At 44.5% G+C, this 22,714-nt stretch overlaps 1 protein-coding gene across 1 annotated transcript; it reads left to right on the top strand.

The window, feature by feature from the left end:
* Positions 1 to 405: 405 nt before the first annotated feature.
* LOC135557247 (vertnin-like) lies at positions 406 to 3,595 on the top strand. The gene is made up of 5 exons (XM_064990452.1): positions 406 to 717; positions 992 to 1,608; positions 1,837 to 1,929; positions 2,149 to 2,487; positions 2,632 to 3,595. Exons 1-5 carry the CDS (start codon positions 406 to 408, stop codon positions 3,509 to 3,511), a joined length of 2,241 nt encoding a protein of 746 aa, XP_064846524.1. The 3' UTR covers positions 3,512 to 3,595.
* Positions 3,596 to 22,714: the final 19,119 nt, after the last annotated feature.

Genomic DNA, 22,714 nt, shown 5'->3' with positions numbered 1-22,714 from the left:
CAATCATTTGCAGTCGGTTATAAATGTATGTATGTCGAGCCTATTCAATCAAAACCGTAAACAGATGTCTTGTTAAGTCTACTCTTGAAAATGTTTCATGCAACAGCAGAATTAAATTTTTCATTAATTTTATTTATTTTGCCTTAACTAGGCACGTCAGTTAAGAACACTTTCTTTTTTACAATGTAGGCCTACCAAAAGGCATAAGGCCTCCTGCAGTGGACAGGGGCTGTGATTCAAAATAAAAATATAGGACAAAACACACATCATGACAAGAGAGACAACACTACATTGAATTATTTTACTGGAAAGCTTCTGTCCAGTTTCTGTACAATATCTTTCTGTAAGGTTTTTGTGCATCTTCCTATATAACTATCTCTGTTCTGTCTCCGTATCCCAGCAGGTATGATTCAGAGGAAGGATGTGGTTCTGTCAGTTCTAGGACAGCTTCAGGATGCCACAGAGAGCTCCGGCCTGCACGCCCTCACCAAGGTAGCTCTGGAGGTCCACCAGGTACTGACCCCCTTCACCCTGCCCTCCTCCCCTTGCCAGGAGTTCCCCGGCTGGGCGGGCATCGACGGCGTGGCCCATGGCCTGTACCCTGCTGACGCCCCCGGAGGCCTCCTGCCTCTGGTCTGTAAGGGAGAGGGGAACCTGTTGTTTGATGCAGCCAGCATGCTGCTAGTGGGGACAACTCATCTCAGTCTGGAGCTACAGGTGAGCAGGAAGTGTTTCACATAGCATTTGAATGAAATGTGTTTTATTTGCTTCTGTGGATTTGTATTTCCAAGGCAGGAAGGTTATAATTATGTCCCTTTGAATGTTTCTTTGAACTCGGAGCTAAAAAAAAATGTATTTTTTCTGTGTTTTCAAAATATAAAATACTGTATTCTGACAACACATTTTAGAAATATATAATTAGTTACTATATTGGTTTGTAGCCTAATCTGTATTTTGACAAGTACCGAAACATGTACTCTATTCCCTCCAGGTGCGTACAGTGGTCGACATGCTGCTGTGGAAGAGGTACTACTTGTGTGGTATGATCGACTCTAAGGTGATGCTGCAGGCGGCCAGGTTCAGCTTGTGTGCCGAGGAGTCCCAGGACATGCTCAACCTGCCCCTGTCCGTCCTCGAGGCTATATTTGACGCTGATGTCAAAGCCTCCTGCTTCTCTGGCTCCTATGCCAACATGTGGCACCTCTATGCCCTCTCCTCTGTCCTCCAGTGCAACATCTATTCTGTCTACCCCATGTACAACCTCAAGATACGACCCTACTTCAACCGCCTGATAAGACCCAGGTCCTACCCCAAAGACGTGGATCCTATCACCTTGCACATCATGTGGTCTGGAGAGCTAGAGGTGGGCTCCACCAGCTCCAGATTTAGACCCATAGTCTTTGTAGCGTTAGTCCAGGCTAGTGACCTCCGGATGTGCAGTCCTAACACAGAAAAGAGGCCCCCCCCTCTGTTGAAGACCCAGGAGCTTCTCAAGCAGGACTCTCGCCTGTCCTACTCCAGTCTGAAGGACAAGTACAACATCACCAAGAGTACCTTCTACCGCTGGAGACGGCAGACTCAGGAGCACCGCAAGAAATCAGCTGCCAGGTCCACCTCTATACAGCTCAATACTCTTTATACTCTTTTTCAGTCGTAGATACTGATGACAGCGTCATGGCACTCCGGGTCATTCGCACTTTAATGGCTTGTGATTTGTTCTGGTGTTTTGTTCTGGTGTTTGTGGTGCTGTGTTTATTGTGGTGTTGTTTGGTCTGTATGTTTAACCTTCTGCTGACATAGACAGATTTAATACTCATTCAATCTCTTTCTATGAAGGTACGAGGCCAAGCACTTCGTCCAGGCGTGTTATCTGGAAGGGAAACTTATGCCTCTGCACCAGTTTAAGGAGTTCTTCCCTGAGATCTCCCGGTAAATAAGATACTGAAAGCATTGTCAATACAGTTGAGATCACCACATGGCATGATGTATTTACAAAAAAATACCTTTTTAAATGGTTAAAAAATATCTAGATTTTTAACTTGACTTTTCTGTGCCCAGAATGCTGTAGTTATGCTACCGCTGTCTTGTATAGTTCTGTTGCCTCTGAATTACCTTTCCTTTTGGAACAACAATGTCATTCTCTCCCAGGTCCACCTACTATGCCTGGAAGCACGAGCTGATCTCGTCCGGCGGTAGTTTCTCCACGGACGAGGTGAGTCCAGGGGACAGCACGGAGCAAGAGTCCTGGTCCTCCCCAGAGTCCAAGCCCAGGCAGGAGGAGGACCAAGCGGTAGAGCCAGACCCAGAGCACCACGACAGCGTGGCCGGTATGTTCGGCCTGAACTACAACAATGATAAGGTGGACGGGGAACGGGCCCAGAACCTGGCGCTGATGCAGGAAGCCAAGAAAGTTCTTCAGAACTGCATCGCTATGAACACCTCCTTCCCCTTCAGGATCTTCAAGAGGAGCTTCCCAGGCATCTCCAGGTCAGTGACAAGGATTTAACTGCTATAAAGCGTGGCCTTTAATCAATCATTTTCTTTTATTCATCTCCTTCATTTTATTGATTTTACTAAGTGTGTTACAATTTTAAATGCAATTTAACACAAGTTTAATTTGAATGAATACAGATCCACTTACTACAACTGGAGAAGGGAAGCCATGCTGTTCAATAGAGGCTACAAGGCTAGGAGTAGTGAAGACAACTCTGATGTGGATAAGAGTAGCTCCACTGGTGGACTGTCCCCTATCGGGGGTACTGAGAGCCAGGGTCATGCTGCTGCTGTCTTCCCCAGAATGAAGATCTGTAGAAACAACCACAAAGGGTTCAGGTTGGTGTTCCTACACAGGAAGAAGCTGAGAGAAGCAGCCAAGGTGAAGGTGTGGATGTCAAGATGGCCGATGTCCAAGTTCAAAGTGAACTACCCCTCCCTGTCACTCTGTTTCTATTGGATGTGGCGCAACGGCCCGAGTCAAAACAGGAAGGAGAAAAGCACCCATCCGTCCCTGTCTCCAGAGGTGAACAGGCCTGAGAATATTATGGAAAACAACAACACAGTAACGGAGAATGTTAACGGCGTGACGGAGAGTGAGATAAAGATGAGGGGTCTGACTCAGGACGTGACTCAGGACGTGAGTCAGGACGTGACTCAGGACGTGTTGTTCTTAGGGGGGGATCCAACAGAGGGTCTGAGAGGCCCTTCCACAATGACTTTTGTGACACCCGCGTTCGATGCTCCCCTCCCTTTACCCATGTCCCCTTTGCCCCTCCCCAACCCAACCAAGATGTCGACCACCACCACCACAACAGACAACCAGATGTTTGTGATGGATCTGGTGGCCCTGGCTAACTTCAAGGCCAAGGCCAAACTGTTCCTCCAGAAACGCTTCGAGGAGAAGTCCTTCCCCACCTTCAAAGAGTTCAGGTCCTTCTTCCCCCTGACTCCCCGCTCCACCTACTATATGTGGAAGAGAGCCCTGCATCACGGAGTGCCACTGGTACATGGCTGAGAGGGCATGGCTGAGAGGGCATGGCTGAGAGAGAGAGAGAGGGCATGGCTGAGAGGGCATGGCTGAGAGGGCATGGCTGAGAGAGAGAGGGCATGGCTGAGAGGGCGAGGGCATGGCTGAGAGGGCGAGGGCATGGCTGAGAGAGAGGGGGCATGGCTGAGAGAGAGAGGGCATGGCTGAGAGAGAGGGGGCATGGCTGAGAGGGCGAGGGCATGGCTGAGAGAGAGGGGGCATGGCTGAGAGAGAGAGGGCATGGCTGAGAGGGCGAGGGCATGGCTGAGAGAGAGGGGGCATGGCTGAGAGAGAGAGGGCATGGCTGAGAGGGCATGGCTGAGAGAGAGGGGGCATGGCTGAGAGAGAGAGGGCATGGCTGAGAGAGAGAGGGCATGGCTGAGAGGGCATGGCTGAGAGAGAGGGGGCATGGCTGAGAGGGCGAGGGCATGGCTGAGAGGGCGAGGGCATGGCTGAGAGGGCATGGCTGAGAGGGCATGGCTGAGAGGGCATGGCTGAGAGAGAGAGGGCATGGCTGAGAGGGCGAGGGCATGGCTGAGAGGGCATGGCTGAGAGAGAGGGGGCATGGCTGAGAGGGCATGGCTGAGAGAGAGAGGGCATGGCTGAGAGAGAGAGGGCATGGCTGAGAGGGCGAGGGCATGGCTGAGAGGGCGAGGGCATGGCTGAGAGGGCGAGGGCATGGCTGAGAGAGAGAGGGCATGGCTGAGAGGGCATGGCTGAGAGAGAGAGGGCATGGCTGAGAGAGAGAGGGCATGGCTGAGAGGGCGAGGGCATGGCTGAGAGGGCGAGGGCATGGCTGAGAGAGAGGGGGCATGGCTGAGAGAGAGAGGGCATGGCTGAGAGAGAGAGGGCATGGCTGAGAGGGCGAGGGCATGGCTGAGAGAGAGAGGGCATGGCTGAGAGGGCGAGGGCATGGCTGAGAGGGCGAGGGCATGGCTGAGAGGGCGAGGGCATGGCTGAGAGGGCGAGGGCATGGCTGAGAGGGCGAGGGCATGGCTGAGAGGGCGAGGGCATGGCTGAGAGAGAGAGGGCATGGCTGAGAGGGCGAGGGCATGGCTGAGAGGGCATGGCTGAGAGAGAGAGGGCATGGCTGAGAGAGAGAGGGCACCGAGTGCAATGGTGTTCATACTCTGTTACACTAGATTTAAGCAGAACGGTGCCCCTGTAACAAACTGAAATGCTCTCTTGTCTCTTCAGAATCCTAAACAATCCCTTCTCCCTCCTTCAATTCCTCAAACAGAGCCATCAGTATCATCTCACCCTCTTTAAAAATGTTGATTTTTCTTCAACCGAACACACTATTTGTTTGGGTAGAGCACGTGGGTGAAGCTTAATGCATTGGAATTTTAGCTAAATGCATCTTTAATCTTGATTTGTCCTTCTCTCCTTGTCTGTTCCCCTCCTCCCTCCATTCCTCTACCTATCACCTTCAGCTCATGGACATTTGCATGTGTGTGAAAAGACACTGTTCCACTAATGTTCCGCTGGCCTCCAGGCAAAAGGCAGTTGAAAGTCACCATGATGGTGACAGTGGGGCTTTATTTAAATGGCTCTTTGTTTGAGATTTGGTTGTTTCTGCTTCTCTTGTCTCTCTAGTCTTGTTTTTAATCCCATCTCTCTCGGTATGATTTGTTTTAATCCCATCTCTCTCAGTATGATTTGTTTTAATCCCATCTCTCTCAGTATGATTTGTTTTAATCCCATCTCTCTCAGTATGATTTGTTTTAATCCCATCTCTCTCAGTATGATTTGTTTTAATCCCATCTCTCTCAGTATGATTTGTTTTAATCCCATCTCTCTCAGTATGATTGGTTTTAATCCCATCTCTCTCAGTATGATTTGTTTTAATCCCATCTCTCTCAGTATGATTTGTTTTAATCCCATCTCTCTCAGTATGATTTGTTTTTAATCCCATCTCTCTCAGTATGATTTGTTTTTAATCCCATCTCTCTCAGTATGATTTGTTTTTAATCCCATCTCTCTCGGTATGATTTGTTTTAATCCCATCTCTCTCGGTATGATTTGTTTTAATCCCATCTCTCTCGGTATGATTGGTTTTAATCCCATCTCTCTCGGTATGATTTGTTTTAATCCCATCTCTCTCATTGTGGTGGGTTTTAATTTCTCTCTCAGTATTGTGTTCAACATCACTTTTATTTCCATGTTCTCATTTTAGTTAATTGTTTTCAAGGTGTGCTGTTTTTGTTAATCCATTTGATGTCTATCTGTTCTAGAAGATTCATAGTGGTTGACCTTTTTTTGATTAGATTTTGTTTATGATGCGTTGAAAGAAGTCTCGAGTCATCGGGAAAGGCATTTTGTTTCAGGAATCAAGCTTCTCCTTTTATTGTTTAACTCCCTTTTGTTTTCTATGGATGTTCTGCAAACACTGAGTTTTGATTCCTACCCACACAATTTTTTTTTTTACAATTTAAGTGTTCATCCACTGCCTTGTTCAAGGGGCAGAATGACAGATTTCTACCTTGTCAGCTCGGGGATTCGATCTAGCAACCTTTCGGTAACTAGTCCAATGCTTTAACCACTAGGCTACCTGCCACCCCAATGCTTCTTACAGTATGAGAGGGTTCATTGGTTTTCCAGCATATGTTACAGGGTTCAAGACATTTTGGTTTATTTTCATTGATGTTGAATGTTAATGAATGTTTACAAACACTTCTGGACTCACTACCAGACAGAACATGTACTTAGAATGTACTAATTGGCCTCATTAAGTATATATTTCCATTATGAATCTCTATTTTCTTGCGGATTTGCCATGCTTTTTATTTTTTAACTACCAATATTTTTATCTGGTAACTATACTGTGAAGTATCTTCTTGACATGTGAAGTCTTAAACTGTGGTATGTTAGTTTTGATCAATTATGTTTTTGTCTTTTACCTTTTAAATGTCCAGTTATATCTTTTTTTTCTCAAAAAAGTGTTTTTTTTTACATTTTAGACACTGGTGTATAACTGCCGTCAAACTTAACCAAACATTTTTATATTTCAATTTCTGCATATTTATTTGTTTTGTCTGGTGGAGTGTACAACAACCATATTTTTCTCAATCACAAAGTGAAAATATTGTTTTCTCCATTTTTTTTTTTTCTTTTGTTGCTACAAGGCAGAATATCAATAAACCACCAACTCAAACTCGGCTTGTGCTTGATTGGATGACTCCTAGAGCTTCTAGCTCCATTCATATACCTGGCAGCAGGTTATCTTGCTTTAGTTTAGTGTGATTTTATTCCGTTGTAGTTCATTGTCCCCCTAGCTTGAGGAGACTATGATGGACTAATCTGAGGCATCAACCATGCTGAGTTTAGCAGACACTAAATACAGTAATCACAGTAGTATTGACCAATCCTCTTCGACATCAGTGGTATTGACCAATCCTCTTCGACATCAGTGGTATTGGCCAATCCTCTTCGACATCAGTGGTATTGACCAATCCTCTTCGACATCAGTGGTATTGGCCAATCCTCTTCGACATCAGTGGTATTGACCAATCCTCTTCGACATCAGTGGTATTGGCCAATCCTTTTCGACATCAGTGGTATTGACCAATCCGGTTCTCAATCGATGGCTTTCTCCCACTGCTATGTCATTTACATTTTTTACATTTAAGTCATTTAGCAGACGCTCTTATCCAGAGCGACTTACAAATTGGTGAATTCACCTTCTGACATCAGTGGAACAGCCACTTTACAATACGTTCTGACAGACAGATAGACAGACAGACATATGTCAATGAGTCATAGTTTGGTTGTTCATTTTCTAAATGTCTCTTATCTCATGATTTCTGAGTGGCAGAATGTAATGTGTATATCATGTCATATTTGCCATTATCAAAGACTAAGGCAATGGACCAGTTGAATTTTATTTTTTTATTTCACCTATATTTAACCAGGCAGGCCAGTTGAGAACACCTTTATTTAACCAGTTAGGCCAGTTGAGAACACCTTTATTTAACCAGGTAGGCCAGTTGAGAACACCTTTATTTAACCAGGTAGGACAGTTGAGAACACCTTTATTTAACCAGGTAGGACAGTTGAGAACACCTTTTATTTAACCAGGTAGGCCAGTTGAGAACACCTTTATTTAACCAGGTAGGCCAGTTGAGAACAAGTTGTCATTTACAACTGGAACCTGGCCAAGATAAAGCAAAAGCAGTGTGACACAAACAACAGAGTTACACCTGGAATAAACAAACGTACAGTCAATAATACAATAGAAAAAGTCTATATACAGTGTGTGCAAATGGCGTGAGGAGGTAGGAATAGATAGGTTCTTCAGGTTGTTTTACAGGTACACAACCACAGTGTTTCTATTGCATTGTCTAATGCTCCGGTCATATTACAGGTAGCCAACCAACAAGTGTTTGAAAACACAACCATAGTGTTTATTTAATTGTCTTAACGTTCAGACGACCTTATGCCTGACCGCATAAGAGAGACATGGTAGTAAAGCCAAACTCAGCAACTCTGTTTACCCCCACCCCCATAGGGATTTACAGTGCATGAACTCAGCAACTCTGTTTACCCCCACCCCCATAGGGATTTACAGTGCATGAACTCAGCAACTCTGTTTACCCCCACCCCCATAGGGATTTACAGTGCATGAACTCAGCAACTCTGTTTACCCCCACCCCCATAGGGATTTACAGTGCATGAACTCAGCAACTCTGTTTACCCCCACCCCCATAGGGATTTACAGTGCATAAACTCAGCAACTCTGTTTACCCCCACCCCCATAGGGATTTACAGTGCATAAACTCAGCAACTCTGTTTACCCCCACCCCCATAGGGATTTACAGTGCATAAACTCAGCAACTCTGTTTACCCCCACCCCCATAGGGATTTACAGTGCATAAACTCAGCAACTCTGTTTACCCCCACCCCCATAGGGATTTACAGTGCATAAACTCAGCAACTCTGTTTACCCCCACCCCCATAGGGATTTACAGTGCATGAACTCAGCAACTCTGTTTACCCCCACCCCCATAGGGATTTACAGTGCATAAACTCAGCAACTCTGTTTACCCCCACCCCCATAGGGATTTACAGTGCATGAACTCAGCAACTCTGTTTACCCCCACCCCCATAGGGATTTACAGTGCATGAACTCAGCAACTCTGTTTACCCCCACCCCCATAGGGATTTACAGTGCATGAACTCAGCAACTCTGTTTACCCCCACCCCCATAGGGATTTACAGTGCATGAACTCAGCAACTCTGTTTACCCCCACCCCCATAGGGATTTACAGTGCATGAACTCAGCAACTCTGTTTACCCCCACCCCCATAGGGATTTACAGTGCATGAACTCAGCAACTCTGTTTACCCCCCCCCCCCCATAGGGATTTACAGTGCATGAACTCACCAACTCTGTTTACCCCCACCCCCATAGGGATTTACAGTGCATGAACTCAGCAACTCTGTTTACCCCCCCACCCCCATAGGGATTTACAGTGCATGAAATGCACAACTCCATGTTTAACCATGATGATGACATTCCTTTTCTGCCTAGTCTCCTTTCTGTCTGCTCTACTGTACTTGTGCTAATGAAGGGAATGTCTGGTGGGGAGGTGGGGGGGGGGGTGTAATTGTATGCGGGGATGGGTGGGGGTGTAATTGTATGCATGGAGAGAGAGGTGTAAGTAGATGAGAGTTCCAGAGGTGCAGAGAGAAAGATCTGGGGCCTGGGTAGAGATGGTGGGGGAGGAAGGGAAAACCTATCCAATCTTTTTGGGACCAGATTGGATATCAGGAGGGCCATCAGAGAACCCTACAGCCTTTGTTTTATTAATTTTTTATTTATTTTACCTCTATTTAACCAGGCAAGTCAGTTAAGAACAAATTCTTATTTTCAATGACAGCCTAGGAACAGTGGGTTAACTGCCTGTTCTGTACCTTGTCAGCTCGGGGATTTGACTAGGATTTGACTAGTAACCTTTCGGTTACTAGTCGGTTACTAGTCAAACCTTTCGGTTACTAGTCCAACACTCTAACCACTAGGCTACCCTGCCGCCTATCTGAAGGCTCCCCGTGTTCTGTTGATCTGAACAGATTGGCCTTGTACAGTATTTTCTACTCATGTGGAAATAGCTCCGTCGTTCCCTCGGATAGCTTTCACCATCTTGTGGAGCTTCCACTGTGGAAGGATCCCAGTTTTGGTTTTGCTTTGCCTCCTGTCCTCTCCTCAACACTTTGAAAAAGGTCAAAGGTAATGGAGGAGAGGAAAACATGGAAACATACGCATTGACAGGAAATAACTCCTCTGCTGATTCATCATAAGGCAAAATACATTTACATAGGTGGAATCCACAAAGAAATGTGTGAAGAGATGAAAAGAAATTGAGCTAGTTGTGAAAGACCTTTCATAGATAAAAAGGATAAGTAGTGTGTGGTTTTTAAATGTGTTTCTTTTCTGAGAAAACAGCTGATTCAAAGACAGTGTGGCAGATTTTTAACCTACAGTGGCAAGAAAAAGTATGTGAGCCCTTTGGAATTACCTGGATTTCTGCATAAATTGGATCATCAAATGAGATCTGATCTTCATCTAGGTCACAACAATAGTGTGCTTATACTAACACACAAACAATTATGTGGGTGGGTGTTGTTATGGTGACCAGTGAGATATACCTGCTGGAGCGCGTACTACAGGTGGGGGTTGTTATGGTGACCAGTGAGATATACCTGCTGGAGCGCGTACTACAGGTGGGTGTTGTTATGGTGACCAGTGAGATATACCTGCTGGAGCGCGTACTACAGGTGGGTGTTGTTATGGTGACCAGTGAGATATACCTGCTGGAGCGCGTCCTACGGGTGAGTGTTGTTATGGTGACCAGTGAGATATACCTGCTGGAGCGCGTACTACAGGTGGGTGTTGTTATGGTGACCAGTGAGATATACCTGCTGGAGCGCGTACTACAGGTGGGTGTTGTTATGGTGACCAGTGAGATATACCTGCTGGAGCGCGTACTACAGGTGGGTGTTGTTATGGTGACCAGTGAGATATACCTGCTGGAGCGCGTACTACAGGTGGGTGTTGTTATGGTGACCAGTGAGATATACCTGCTGGAGCGCGTACTACAGGTGGGTGTTGTTATGGTGACCAGTGAGATATACCTGCTGGAGCGCGTACTACAGGTGGGGGTTGTTATGGTGACCAGTGAGATATACCTGCTGGAGCGCGTACTACGGGTGAGTGTTGTTATGGTGACCAGTGAGATATACCTGCTGGAGCGCGTACTACAAGTGGGTGTTGTTATGGTGACCAGTGAGATATACCTGCTGGAGCGCGTACTACAGGTGGGTGTTGTTATGGTGACCAGTGAGATATACCTGCTGGAGCGCGTACTACAGGTGGGTGTTGTTATGGTGACCAGTGAGATATACCTGCTGGAGCGCGTCCTACGGGTGGGTGTTGTTATGGTGACCAGTGAGATATACCTGCTGGAGCGTGTACTACAGGTGGGTGTTGTTATGGTGACCAGTGAGATATACCTGCTGGAGCGCGTACTACAGGTGGGTGTTGTTATGGTGACCAGTGAGATATACCTGCTGGAGCGCGTGCTACAGGTGGGTGTTGTTATGGTGACCAGTGAGATATACCTGCTGGAGCGCGTACTACAGGTGGGTGTTGTTATGGTGACCAGTGAGCTGAGATAAGGCTTTACCTAGCAAAGACTTATAGATGATCTGGTGACAGATATGTAGCGAGGGCCAGCCAATGAGAGCATACAGGTCACAGTGGTGGGTAGTATATGGGTCTTTGGTAACAAAACACATGGCACTTTGATAGACTGCATCCAGTAGAGTGTTGGAGGCTATTTTTGTAAATGACATCGCTGAAGTCAAGGATAGTGTAGGATAGTACGTTTTACAAGGGTATGTTTGGCAGCATGAGTGAAGGATGCTTTGTTGTGCAATAGGAAGCTGATTCTAGATTTAATTTTGGATTGGAGATACTTAATGTGAGTCTGGAAGGAGAGTTTACAGTCTAGCCAGACACCTGCTTATTTGTAGTTGTTCACATATTCTAAGTCCGAACCGTCCAGATGCTCTAAGTCAGGACATCATGCTCCCTCCACCATACTTTACCGTTGGGATGGGGTTTTAATGTTGGTGTGCTGTGCCTTTTTTTCTCCACACATAGTGCTGTGTGTTCCTTCCAAACAACTCAACTGTAGTTTCATCTGTCCACAGAATATTGTTCCAGTAGCGCTGTGGAAAATCCAGGTGCACTTTTGCAAACTTCAGACGTGCAGCAATGTTTTTTTGGACAGCAGTGGCTTTTTTTTTGTCATCTTTGCAGGACAGCCACTCATAGGGAGAGTATCAACGGTGCTGAACTTTCTCCATTTATAGACAATTTGTCTTTCAGTGGACTGATGAACATCCAAGGCTTTTAGAGATAGTTTTGTAACCCTTTCCAGCTTCATGCAAGTCAACCATTCTTAATTTTAGTTCTTCTGAGATCTCTTTTGTCCGAGGCATGGTTCACATCAGGCAATGCTTCTTGTGAAAAGCAAGCTCAAATGTTGTGAGTGTTTTTTATAGGGCAGGGCAGCTCTAATCAACATCTCTGATCTCATCTCATTGATTGGACTAAAGGTTAGCTGACTCCTGACTCCAATTAGCTTTTGGAGAAGTCATTAGCCTAGGGGGTTCACATACTTTTCCCCAACCTACACTGTGAATATTTAAATGATGAATTTTGCACGCCCAATTTTTCAGTTTTTGATTTGTTAAAAAAGTTTGAAATATCCAATAAATGTCGTTCCACTTCATGATTGTGTCCCACTTGTTGTTGATTCTTCACAAAAAAATAGTTTTATATCTTTATGTTTGAAGCCTGAAATGTGGCAAAAGGTCGCAAAGTTCAAGGGGGCCGAATACTTTCGCAAGGCACTGTATGTATTCAATATAGACAAGAAAAATACAATTTGTGTGTTAATAGTTTAAGCAGACTGTTAGTCTATTATTGTGATTTAGATGAAGATCAGATCAAATTTTATGATGAAATATATGCAGAAATCCAGGTAATATCAAACTGTTCACTACTTTTTTCTTGCCATTGTTGATAGTGTGTGTATGTATTGATATGTAGGCTACGTGTGCATTTAAAACATTGTTTTGATGTAGTTCTGTCCTGTTCTTGTCTATTAATGTTCTGTATTATATCATGTTTCATGTTTTGACCTCAGGAAGAGTAGCTGCTGTTTTTTTTGGTTGCAACAGCTACTGGGGGATCCTAATCAAATACCAAAGTCTTCCTGTGATAGAGAGCTGGACACACTTGAACTTCCTCGCTGGGAGGACTCTCTTTTTGCTTGACCTTGCAACACCTAGTAAACCACACTGCCGACACACATGTACTGACCACCTTGAACAGATGGTTTTCCTTATATGGTCATGTGGTCAGGAGAAACTCCTTTTCCAAAACTTCAGTATAGGACATATAGGTAATGGCTCCAACTTGCCTTCTGATAGGCTAGGTAATTTCACCACCTTGTGTAACCTGTTCTGGCCACCATAAATGTGGAGTGTGTCCCCCCCCCCTCTCATCTTGTGTAGCCCAATCTAATCATTTCTAATCACACTGTTCCCCCCCCCCCACCCCCCACCAGATTATAGAGTCTGTCTGAGGTGCTAAACTTAAACTACAGCACTTTGTTTATCTGGTTTGGCTGGGGGCTGTGGGAGTTGGAGCCTTCCTGCATTAGCATATAACAGAGAGAGTAGTGTGTGTGTGTGTGTGTGTGTGTGTGTGTGTGTGTGTGTGTGTGTGTGTGTGTGTGCATGCATAAACGTTTGTGTGTCTCTCAGACTGAGCGGTAAAGCTGTTTTCATGCATACCAATTAGCTTCTCAGTAAACAAATAAAACATATGAGAACTACCATCATAAACTACAATCTCTAAAAACAATACTACAGCAGTCCACTCATCAACCAACATTTTACTAGAGACAAAGGGGTACTGTTTGTGCATTGTTTGTCCATTAGGGGGTAGTGATGCTCCTCATCCAACAATGATGAAGAGTGCTGGGCTGGCTGTGAAGAAAGGTGAACTCAACTCTGGCTGTGTAGAAAGGCGAGCTCTCGGCTCTGGCACACACACATTGATCTAGACAATTAATCAATTATCCTATTGCTTGTGGTATCTTGTTGTACCTTTGGCTGGGGTGGAAGCCTAGTGTTCCTAAATAGCTTGAAATCTCCATAAAACATCATCCAGCATCTTAGTCAATATCACAGGAAAGAACAATAGAGCATGAAGGAATAGAATGGTTAGTAGTGCCAATGCATCCCTCTCTCCCTCCCTCCCTCCCACCCTCCCTCCCTCCCTCCCTCCCTCCCTCCCTCCCTCCCTCCCTCCCTCCCTCAATCCATCCCTCCACCCTCAATCCATCCCTCCCTCTACCGTCCATTCACCCACTCACCTTCCATCCACTCCTCCCTATGTATCAGCTATTTCCTAATCCAGTGGGATCAGTGTGTGTCTGTACTGTATAATACTGTGTGTGTGTCAGTGTGTCTGTACCGTAGAATACTGTGTGTGTCAGTGTGTCTGTACTGTATAATACTGTGTGTGTCAGTGTGTCTGTACTGTATAATACTGTGTGTGTGTCAGAGTGTCTGTACCGTAGAATACTGTGTGTGTCAGTGTGTCTGTACTGTATAATACTGTGTGTGTGTCAGAGTGTCTGTACCGTAGAATACTGTGTGTGTCAGTGTGTCTGTACTGTATAATACTGTGTGTGTCAGTGTGTCTGTACTGTATAATACTGTGTGTGTGTCAGTGTGTCTGTACTGTAGAATACTGTGTGTGTCAGTGTGTCTGTACTGTATAATACTGTATGTGTCAGTGTGTCTGTACTGTATAATACTGTGTGTGTCAGTGTGTCTGTACTGTATAATACTGTGTGTGTGTCAGTGTGTCTGTACTGTAGAATACTGTGTGTGTCAGTGTGTCTGTACTGTATAATACTGTATGTGTCAGTGTGTCTGTACTGTATAATACTGTGTGTGTCAGTGTGTCTGTACTGTATAATACTGTGTGTGTGTCAGTGTGTCTGTACTGTAGAATACTGTGTGTGTCAGTGTGTCTGTACTGTATAATACTGTATGTGTCAGTGTGTCTGTACTGTATAATACTGTGTGTGTCAGTGTGTCTGTACTGTATAATACTGTGTGTGTCAGTGTGTCTGTACTGTATAATACTGTGTGTGTGTCAGTGTGTCTGTACTGTATAATACTGTGTGTGTGTCAGTGTGTCTGTACTGTATAATACTGTGTGTGTCAGTGTGTCTGTACTGTAGAATACTGTGTGTGTGTCAGAGTGTCTGTACTGTATAATACTGTGTGTGTGTCAGTGTGTCTGTACTGTATAATACTGTGTGTGTGTCAGTGTGTCTGTACTGTATAATACTGTGTGTGTCAGTGTGTCTGTACTGCAGAATACTGTGTGTGTCAGTGTGTCTGTACTGTATAATACTGTATGTGTGTCAGTGTGTCTGTACTGTATAATACTGTGTGTGTGTCAGAGTGTCTGTACTGTATAATACTGTGTGTGTGTCAGTGTGTCTGTACTGTAGAATACTGTGTGTGTGTCAGTGTGTCTGTACTGTATAATACTGTGTGTGTGTCAGTGTGTCTGTACTGTATAATACTGTGTGTGTGTCAGTGTGTCTGTACTGTATAATACTGTGTGTGTCAGTGTGTCTGTACTGTATAATACTGTGTGTGTGTCAGAGTGTCTGTACTGTATAATATTGTGTGTGTGTCAGTGTGTCTGTACTGTATAATACTGTATGTGTCAGTGTGTCTGTACTGTATAATACTGTATGTGTCAGTGTGTCTGTACTGTATAATACTGTGTGTGTGTCAGTGTGTCTGTACTGTATAATACTGTGTGTGTGTCAGTGTGTCTGTACTGTAGAATACTGTGTGTGTGTCAGTGTGTCTGTACTGTATAATACTGTGTGTGTGTCAGAGTGTCTGTACTGTATAATACTGTGTGTGTCAGTGTGTCTGTACTGTATAATACTGTGTGTGTGTCAGAGTGTCTGTACTGTATAATATTGTGTGTGTGTCAGTGTGTCTGTACTGTATAATACTGTATGTGTCAGTGTGTCTGTACTGTATAATACTGTATGTGTCAGTGTGTCTGTACTGTATAATACTGTGTGTGTGTCAGTGTGTCTGTACTGTATACTACTGTGTGTGTGTCAGTGTGTCTGTACTGTAGAATACTGTGTGTGTGTCAGTGTGTCTGTACTGTATAATACTGTGTGTGTGTCAGAGTGTCTGTACTGTATAATACTGTGTGTGTCAGTGTGTCTGTACTGTATAATACTGTGTGTGTGTCAGTGTGTCTGTACTGTAGAATACTGTGTGTGTGTCAGTGTGTCTGTACTGTATAATACTGTGTGTGTCAGTGTGTCTGTACTGTAGAATACTGTGTGTGTCAGTGTGTCTGTACTGTAGAATACTGTGTGTGTGTCAGTGTGTCTGTACTGTAGAATACTGTGTGTGTCAGTGTGTCTGTACTGTATAATACTGTGTGTGTGTCAGTGTGTCTGTACTGTATAATACTGTGTGTGTGTCAGTGTGTCTGTACTGTAGAATACTGTGTGTGTGTCAGTGTGTCTGTACTGTATAATACTGTGTGTGTCAGTGTGTCTGTACTGTATAATACTGTGTGTGTGTCAGTGTGTCTGTACTGTATAATACTGTGTGTGTCAGTGTGTCTGTACTGTATAATACTGTGTGTGTGTCAGTACTGTATAATACTGTGTGTGTCAGTGTGTCTGTACTGTATAATACTGTGTGTGTGTCAGTGTGTCTGTACTGTATAATACTGTGTGTGTCAGTGTGTCTGTACTGTATAATACTGTGTGTGTCAGTGTGTCTGTACTGTATAATACTGTGTGTGTCAGTGTGTCTGTACTGTATAATACTGTGTGTGTCAGAGTGTCTGTACTGTATAATACTGTATGTGTGTATGCGTACTGTATAATACTGTATGTGTGTGTCAGTACTATATAATACTTTGTCAGTACTGTATAATACTGTATAATAATGTGTTAGTACTGTATAATACTGTCAGTACTGTATGTGTGTATGCGTACTGTATAATACTGTATGTGTGTGTTAGTACTGTATAATACTGTATGTGTGTATGCGTACTGTATAATACTGTGTGTGTATGCGTACTGTATAATACTGTATGTGTGTGTCAGTACTGTATAATACTGTATGCGTACTGTATAATACTGTCAGTACTGTATGTGTGTGTTAGTACTGTATGTTTGTGTGTCAGTACTGTATAATACTGTATGTGTGTGTCAGTACTGTATAATAATGTGTTAGTACTGTATAATACTGTATGTTTGTGTGTCAGTACTGTATAATACTGTATGTGTGTGTTAGTACTGTATAATAATGTGTTAGTACTGTATAATACTGTATGTGTGTGTCTCAGTACTGTATAATACTGTGTTAGTACTGTATAATACTGTATGTTTGTGTGTCAGTACTGTATAATACTGTGTCACTACTGTATAATACTGTATGTGTGTATGCGTACTGTGTAATACTGTATGTGTGTGTCAGTACTGTATAATAATATGTTAGTACTGTATAATACTGTTTGTGTGTGTTAGTACTGTATAATACTGTATTTGTGTGTCAGTACTATATAATACTGTGTCAGTACTGTATAATACTGTATGTGTGTATGCGTACTGTATAATACTGTGTGTGTGTGTGTCAGTACTGTATAATACTGTATGTGTGTGTTAGTACTGTATAATACTGTATTTGTGTGTCAGTACTGTATAATAATGTGTTAGTACTGTATAATACTCTATGTGTATGTGCCAGTACTATATAATACTGTGTCAGTACAGTATAATACTGTATTTGTGTATGCGTACTGTATAATACTGTGTGTGTGTGTGTTAGTACTGTATAATACTGTCAGTACTGTATGTGTGTATGCGTACTGTATAATACTGTATGTGTGTGTCAGTACTGTATAATACTGTGTGTGTGTGTGTTAGTACTGTATAATACTGTCAGTACTGTATGTGTGTATGCGTGCTGTATAATACTGTATGTGTGTGTCAGTACTATATACTACTGTGTCAGTACAGTATAATACTGTATTTGTGTATGCATACTGTATAATACTGTGTGTGTGTGTTAGTACTGTATAATACTGAATAATAATGTGTCAGTACTGTATAATACTGTATGTGTGTATGCGTACTGTATAATACTGTATGTGTGTATGCGTAATGTATAATGCTGAATGTGTGTGTCAGTACTGTATAATACTCTATCAGTACTGTATAATACTGTATGTGTGTGTCAGTACTGTATAATAATGTGTTAGTACTGTATAATACTGTCAGTACTGTATGTGTGTATGCGTACTGTATAATACTGTATGTGTGTGTTAGTACTGTATAATACTGTATGTGTGTATCAGTACTGTATAATACTGTGTCAGTACTGTATAATACTGTATGTGTGTGTTAGTACTGTATAATACTGTATGTGTGTGTTAGTACTGTATAATACTGTATGTGTGTATGCGTACTGTATAATACTGTATGTGTGTGTCAGTACTGTATAATACTGTATGTGTCACACCCTGACCATAGAGAGCCTTTTTTATTCTCTATTTTGGTTAGGTCGGGGTGTGACTAGGGTGGGTGATCTAGTGCATTTATTTCTATGTTGGTCTGGTATGGTTCCCAATCAGAGGCAGCTGTTTATCGCTGTCTTTGATTGTGGATCATATTTAGGCAGCCATTTCCCCACTTGCTTTTGTAGGATCTTCTTTCGTTGTAGTTGCCTGTGAGCACTGCTTGGACTTCACGTTTCGTTTGCTGTTTAGGGTTATTTGTGAGTTTCCTTAATTTTATTAACATGTGGAACCCAAATCACGCTGGTCTGAGTATATTTGCAGTTCGTACTACGATCGTGACAGAAGATCCTACCACAACACGACCAAGCAGCGTGCCCTGGAGGAGAAGGTATCCTGGGCTTGGGAGGAGATAAAGGAGGAGAAGACATCCTGAACTTGGGAGGAAATTATGGCTGGGGACGAAAGCCTTCCGTGGAAGCAGATGCAGGGAGAGAAGGGAGGACATCGACGACGCCGGGGTTCGAGGCCACAGAGAAAGACCAAAAGACAGCCCAACATTTTTTTGGGGGAATGTGGAATGAGCCAGAGACCGTCAGGGAGTCGAAGTGTGTCATTGTTCCGGCACCATCTGTGCCAGCTCTACGCACCAGGTCTCCAGTGCGCCTCCACAGCCCAGTACGTCCTGTGCCGCCTCCTCGCACTCTCCCTGATGTGCGTGTCCCCAGTCCGGTACCACCTGAACCTGCCCCACGCATCAGTCCTCCAGTGTGCCTCCCCATTCCGGTACGTCCTGTGCCTGCTCCTCGCGCTCGCCCCGAGGTGTGTGTCAACAGTCTGGTACCACCAGTGCCGGCCCCACGCACCAGGCTTCCTGCGAAGAACCCCAGTCCAGAGCATCCGGAGATAGTTCCCAGTCCAGAGCATCCGGAGATAGTTCCCAGTCCAGAGCATCCGGAGATAGTTCCCAGTCCAGAGCATCCGGAGATAGTTCCCAGTCCAGAGCATCCGGAGATAGTTCCCAGTCCAGAGCATCCGGCGATGGTCCCAAGTCCAGAGCTTCCGGCAACGTTTCACAATCCGGAACCTCCAATGAGGGTCCACAGTCCGGAACCTCCCGAGACGGTCCACAGTCCGGAACCTCCAATGAGGGTCCACAGTCCGGAACCTCCCGAGACGGTCCACAGACGATGCCCAGTCCGACCACGGCGTCCAGTCCAGCTCCATGGCAGGGGCCTTCCTATGCGCCGGTGCCCAGTCTGGGTGGGTGATATAGTGCATTTATTTCTATGTTGGCCTGGTATGGTTCCCAAGGCAGCTGTTTATCGTTGTTTCTGATTGGGGATCATATTTAGGCAGCCATTTCCCCACTGGTTTTTGAAGGGTCTTGTTTCGTTGTAGTTGCCTGTGAGCACTGCTTGGACTTCACGTTTCGTTTGCTGTTTATTGTTTTTTGTGAGTTTCCTTTATTTAAAACCCAAATCATGCTGCACGTTGGTCTGAGTATATTTCCAGTTCGTACGACGATCATGACAGTATGTTTGTGTCAGTACTGTATAATACTGTATTACAGATGCTATTGTAATGGATGTGAATTGGCTAGCTAGTTAGCGGTGGTGCACGCTAATAGCGTTTCAATCGGTGACGTCACTTGCTCTGAGACCTTGAAGTAGTGGTTCCCCTTGCTCTGCAAGGGCCACAGCTTTTGTGGAGCAATGGGTAACGATGCTCCGTGGGTGTCAGTTGTTGATATGTGCAGAGGGTCCCTGGTTCGAGCCCGGGTATGGGCGAGGGGACGGACTAAAGTGATACTGTTACACTATTCTACTTTGTTTATTAGTCTGTTGCTGCAGTGGAGGGAGGGGCTGGTGTGTTTCAGAATGTCGCTGCAGTGGAGGAATGGGCTGGTGTGTTTCAGTCTGTCGCTGCAGTGGAGGGAGGAAGCTGGTGTGTTTCATTCTGTCGCTGCAGTGGAGGGGCTGGTGTGTTTCAGTCTGTCGCTGCAGTGGAGGGGCTGGTGTGTTTCAGAATGTCGCTGCAGTGGAGGAATGGGCTGGTGTGTTTCAGTCTGTCGCTGCAGTGGAGGGAGGAAGCAGGTGTGTTTCAGAATGTCGCTGCAGTGGAGGAATGGGCTGGTGTGTTTCAGACTGTCGCTGCAGTGGAGGAATGGGCTGGTGTGTTTCAGAATGTCGCTGCAGTGGAGGGAGGAAGCTGGTGTGTTTCAGAATGTCGCTGCAGTGGAGGAATGGGCTGGTGTGTTTCAGTCTGTCGCTGCAGTGGAGGGGCTGGTGTGTTTCAGTCTGTTGCTACAGTGGAGGGAGGGGCTGGTGTGTTTCAGTCTGTCGCTGCAGTGGAGGAATGGGCTGGTGTGTTTCAGTCTGTTGCTACAGTGGAGGGAGGGGCTGGTGTGTTTCAGTCTGTCGCTGCAGTGGAGGGAGGAAGCAGGTGTGTTTCAGTCTGTCGCTGCAGTGGAGGGAGGGGCTGGTGTGTTTCAGTCTGTCGCTGCAGTGGAGGGGCTGGTGTGTTTCAGTCTGTCGCTGCAGTGGAGGGGCTGGTGTGTTTCAGTCTGTCGCTGCAGTGGAGGGAGGAAGCAGGTGTGTTTCAGTCTGTCGCTGCAGTGGAGGGAGGAAGCAGGTGTGTTTCAGTCTGTCGCTGCAGTGGAGGGAGGAGGCTGTTAATTGCTTGTTTGTGATTTGAATAAAAATGAAGTGCATGGATAATTACGTGTTTCGTTTTACACCAAATAGATGAGAAATTGAGGGGGGGAGAGAAAGAGGGGAGAGAGAGGCTGGAGATTAAGAGCGAGAGAGAGAGAGGGGAGGAGAAAGAGATGGGGAGAGAGAGGGGGGGAGAGCGGAGAGAGGGACATCTTTATCCATTTCTCCTCCTGTCCTCATCCACTTCTCCTAACATCCTTAATCACTACTCCTAACATCCTTATTCACTACTCCTAACATCCTTATTCACTACTCCTAACATCCTTATTCACTACTCCTAAGATCCGTATTCACTACTCCTAACATCCTTATTCACTACATCCTTATTTACTACATCCTTATCGACTTCTCCTAACATCCTTATCCACTACTCCTAACATCCTTATTCGCTACTCCTAACATCCTTATTCACTACTCCTAACATCCTTATTTACTACTCCTAAGATCCTTATTCACTACTCCTAAGATCCTTATTCACTACTCCTAACATCCTTATTCACTACATCTAACATCCGTATTCACTACTCCTAACATCCTTATCCACTACTCCTAATCTCATTCACTACACCTAACATCCTTATCCACTACTCCTAACATCCTTATTCTCTACTCCTAACTTCCTTATTCACTACTCCTAACATCCTTATTCACTTCTCCTAACATCCTTATTCACTACTCCTAATATCCTCATCCACTTCTCCTAACATCCTTATTTACTACTCCTAACATCCTTATTCTCTACTCCTAACTTCCTTATTCACTACTCCTAACATCCTTATTCACTTCTCCTAACATCCTTATTCACTACTCCTAATATCCTCATCCACTTCTCCTAACATCCTTATTCACTACATCCTTATTCACTACTCCTAAAATCCTTATTCACTACATCCTCATCCACTTCTCCCAACATCCTTATTCACTACTCCTAACATCCTTATTCACTACATCCTTATTCACTTCTCCTAACATCCTTATTCACTACATACTTATTCACTACTCCTAACATCCTAATTCACTACATTCTTATCCACTTCTCCTAACAGCTAGTAAATCTTCCTTCACCTGTGACTCCAGGAGGTGGATGTTGTAATTCCACAGAGGACAGGATGAGGGCGCTATAGCTCTGTCATAACACGTACAGGAGCAACTCTGATGCCAAGGTAATGCCCAGCTGACTGAGCCTGCAGTGACGGCATGCCTCTTCGTATTTAGTCACAGACTTCATTACTGCCTTTGTACTAACAAACTGTATTTCTGGACAGGTAGTAACAAAGTCTAGATATTTATATCAATAGTTTATTTCGGACAATATAAATATGGATAGGCAACAATTACAACGTTGACACATTTAATAAACAAGAGTTGGATGCATTGCACAATCCCTATTTAGCTTGCACTAATTTCCTCTGTTAGTCCTGAGAGATATTTACTCTGCTTTGTACTGTTCCCACCCCAGGTGTGTGAGAGAGAGAGAGAGAGAGAGAGAGAGAGAGAGAGAGAGAGAGAGACTCTTCCCTTTCCATACAGGGGTCATTGTAGTTTGCGGGCCAAACCATTTTGGACGCCACATATACGTTCTCGTGAGAAGACCCATTTTCGGGGATGTCTCATGGTCTGACAAACATCACTCTTGTTCTACCACTTTTTATTTTATTTATTATTTTACCGCATATGCAACATCCAATGCAAAAAGCCAGATATCTCCATCTTAAATTGACGGATTTACTTCAATACTTCAATTGATGCAAATGAACAACACAGCGACAGTGAACCATGAATGCATTTCAGTGTGTGTGTGTGTTGATAGGGG

The sequence above is a fragment of the Oncorhynchus masou genome, chromosome 16 (assembly GCF_036934945.1).
Source record: "Oncorhynchus masou masou isolate Uvic2021 chromosome 16, UVic_Omas_1.1, whole genome shotgun sequence".
NCBI lineage: Eukaryota > Metazoa > Chordata > Actinopteri > Salmoniformes > Salmonidae > Oncorhynchus > Oncorhynchus masou.
Note: the sequence above shows the minus strand (reverse complement) of the source record. Positions and strands in the feature narration are given on the sequence as shown.

Excerpts from the sequence above, each read along its gene's own strand:
- LOC135557247 (XM_064990452.1), top strand. The coding sequence starts at position 406 with ATGATTCAGAGGAAGGATGTGGTTCTGTCAGTTCTAGGACAGCTTCAG. Across the intron at positions 718-991 it reads ATCTCAGTCTGGAGCTACAG|GTGCGTACAGTGGTCGACAT; the intron begins GTGAGCAGGAAG and ends TATTCCCTCCAG. Across the intron at positions 1,609-1,836 it reads CGCAAGAAATCAGCTGCCAG|GTACGAGGCCAAGCACTTCG; the intron begins GTCCACCTCTAT and ends CTTTCTATGAAG.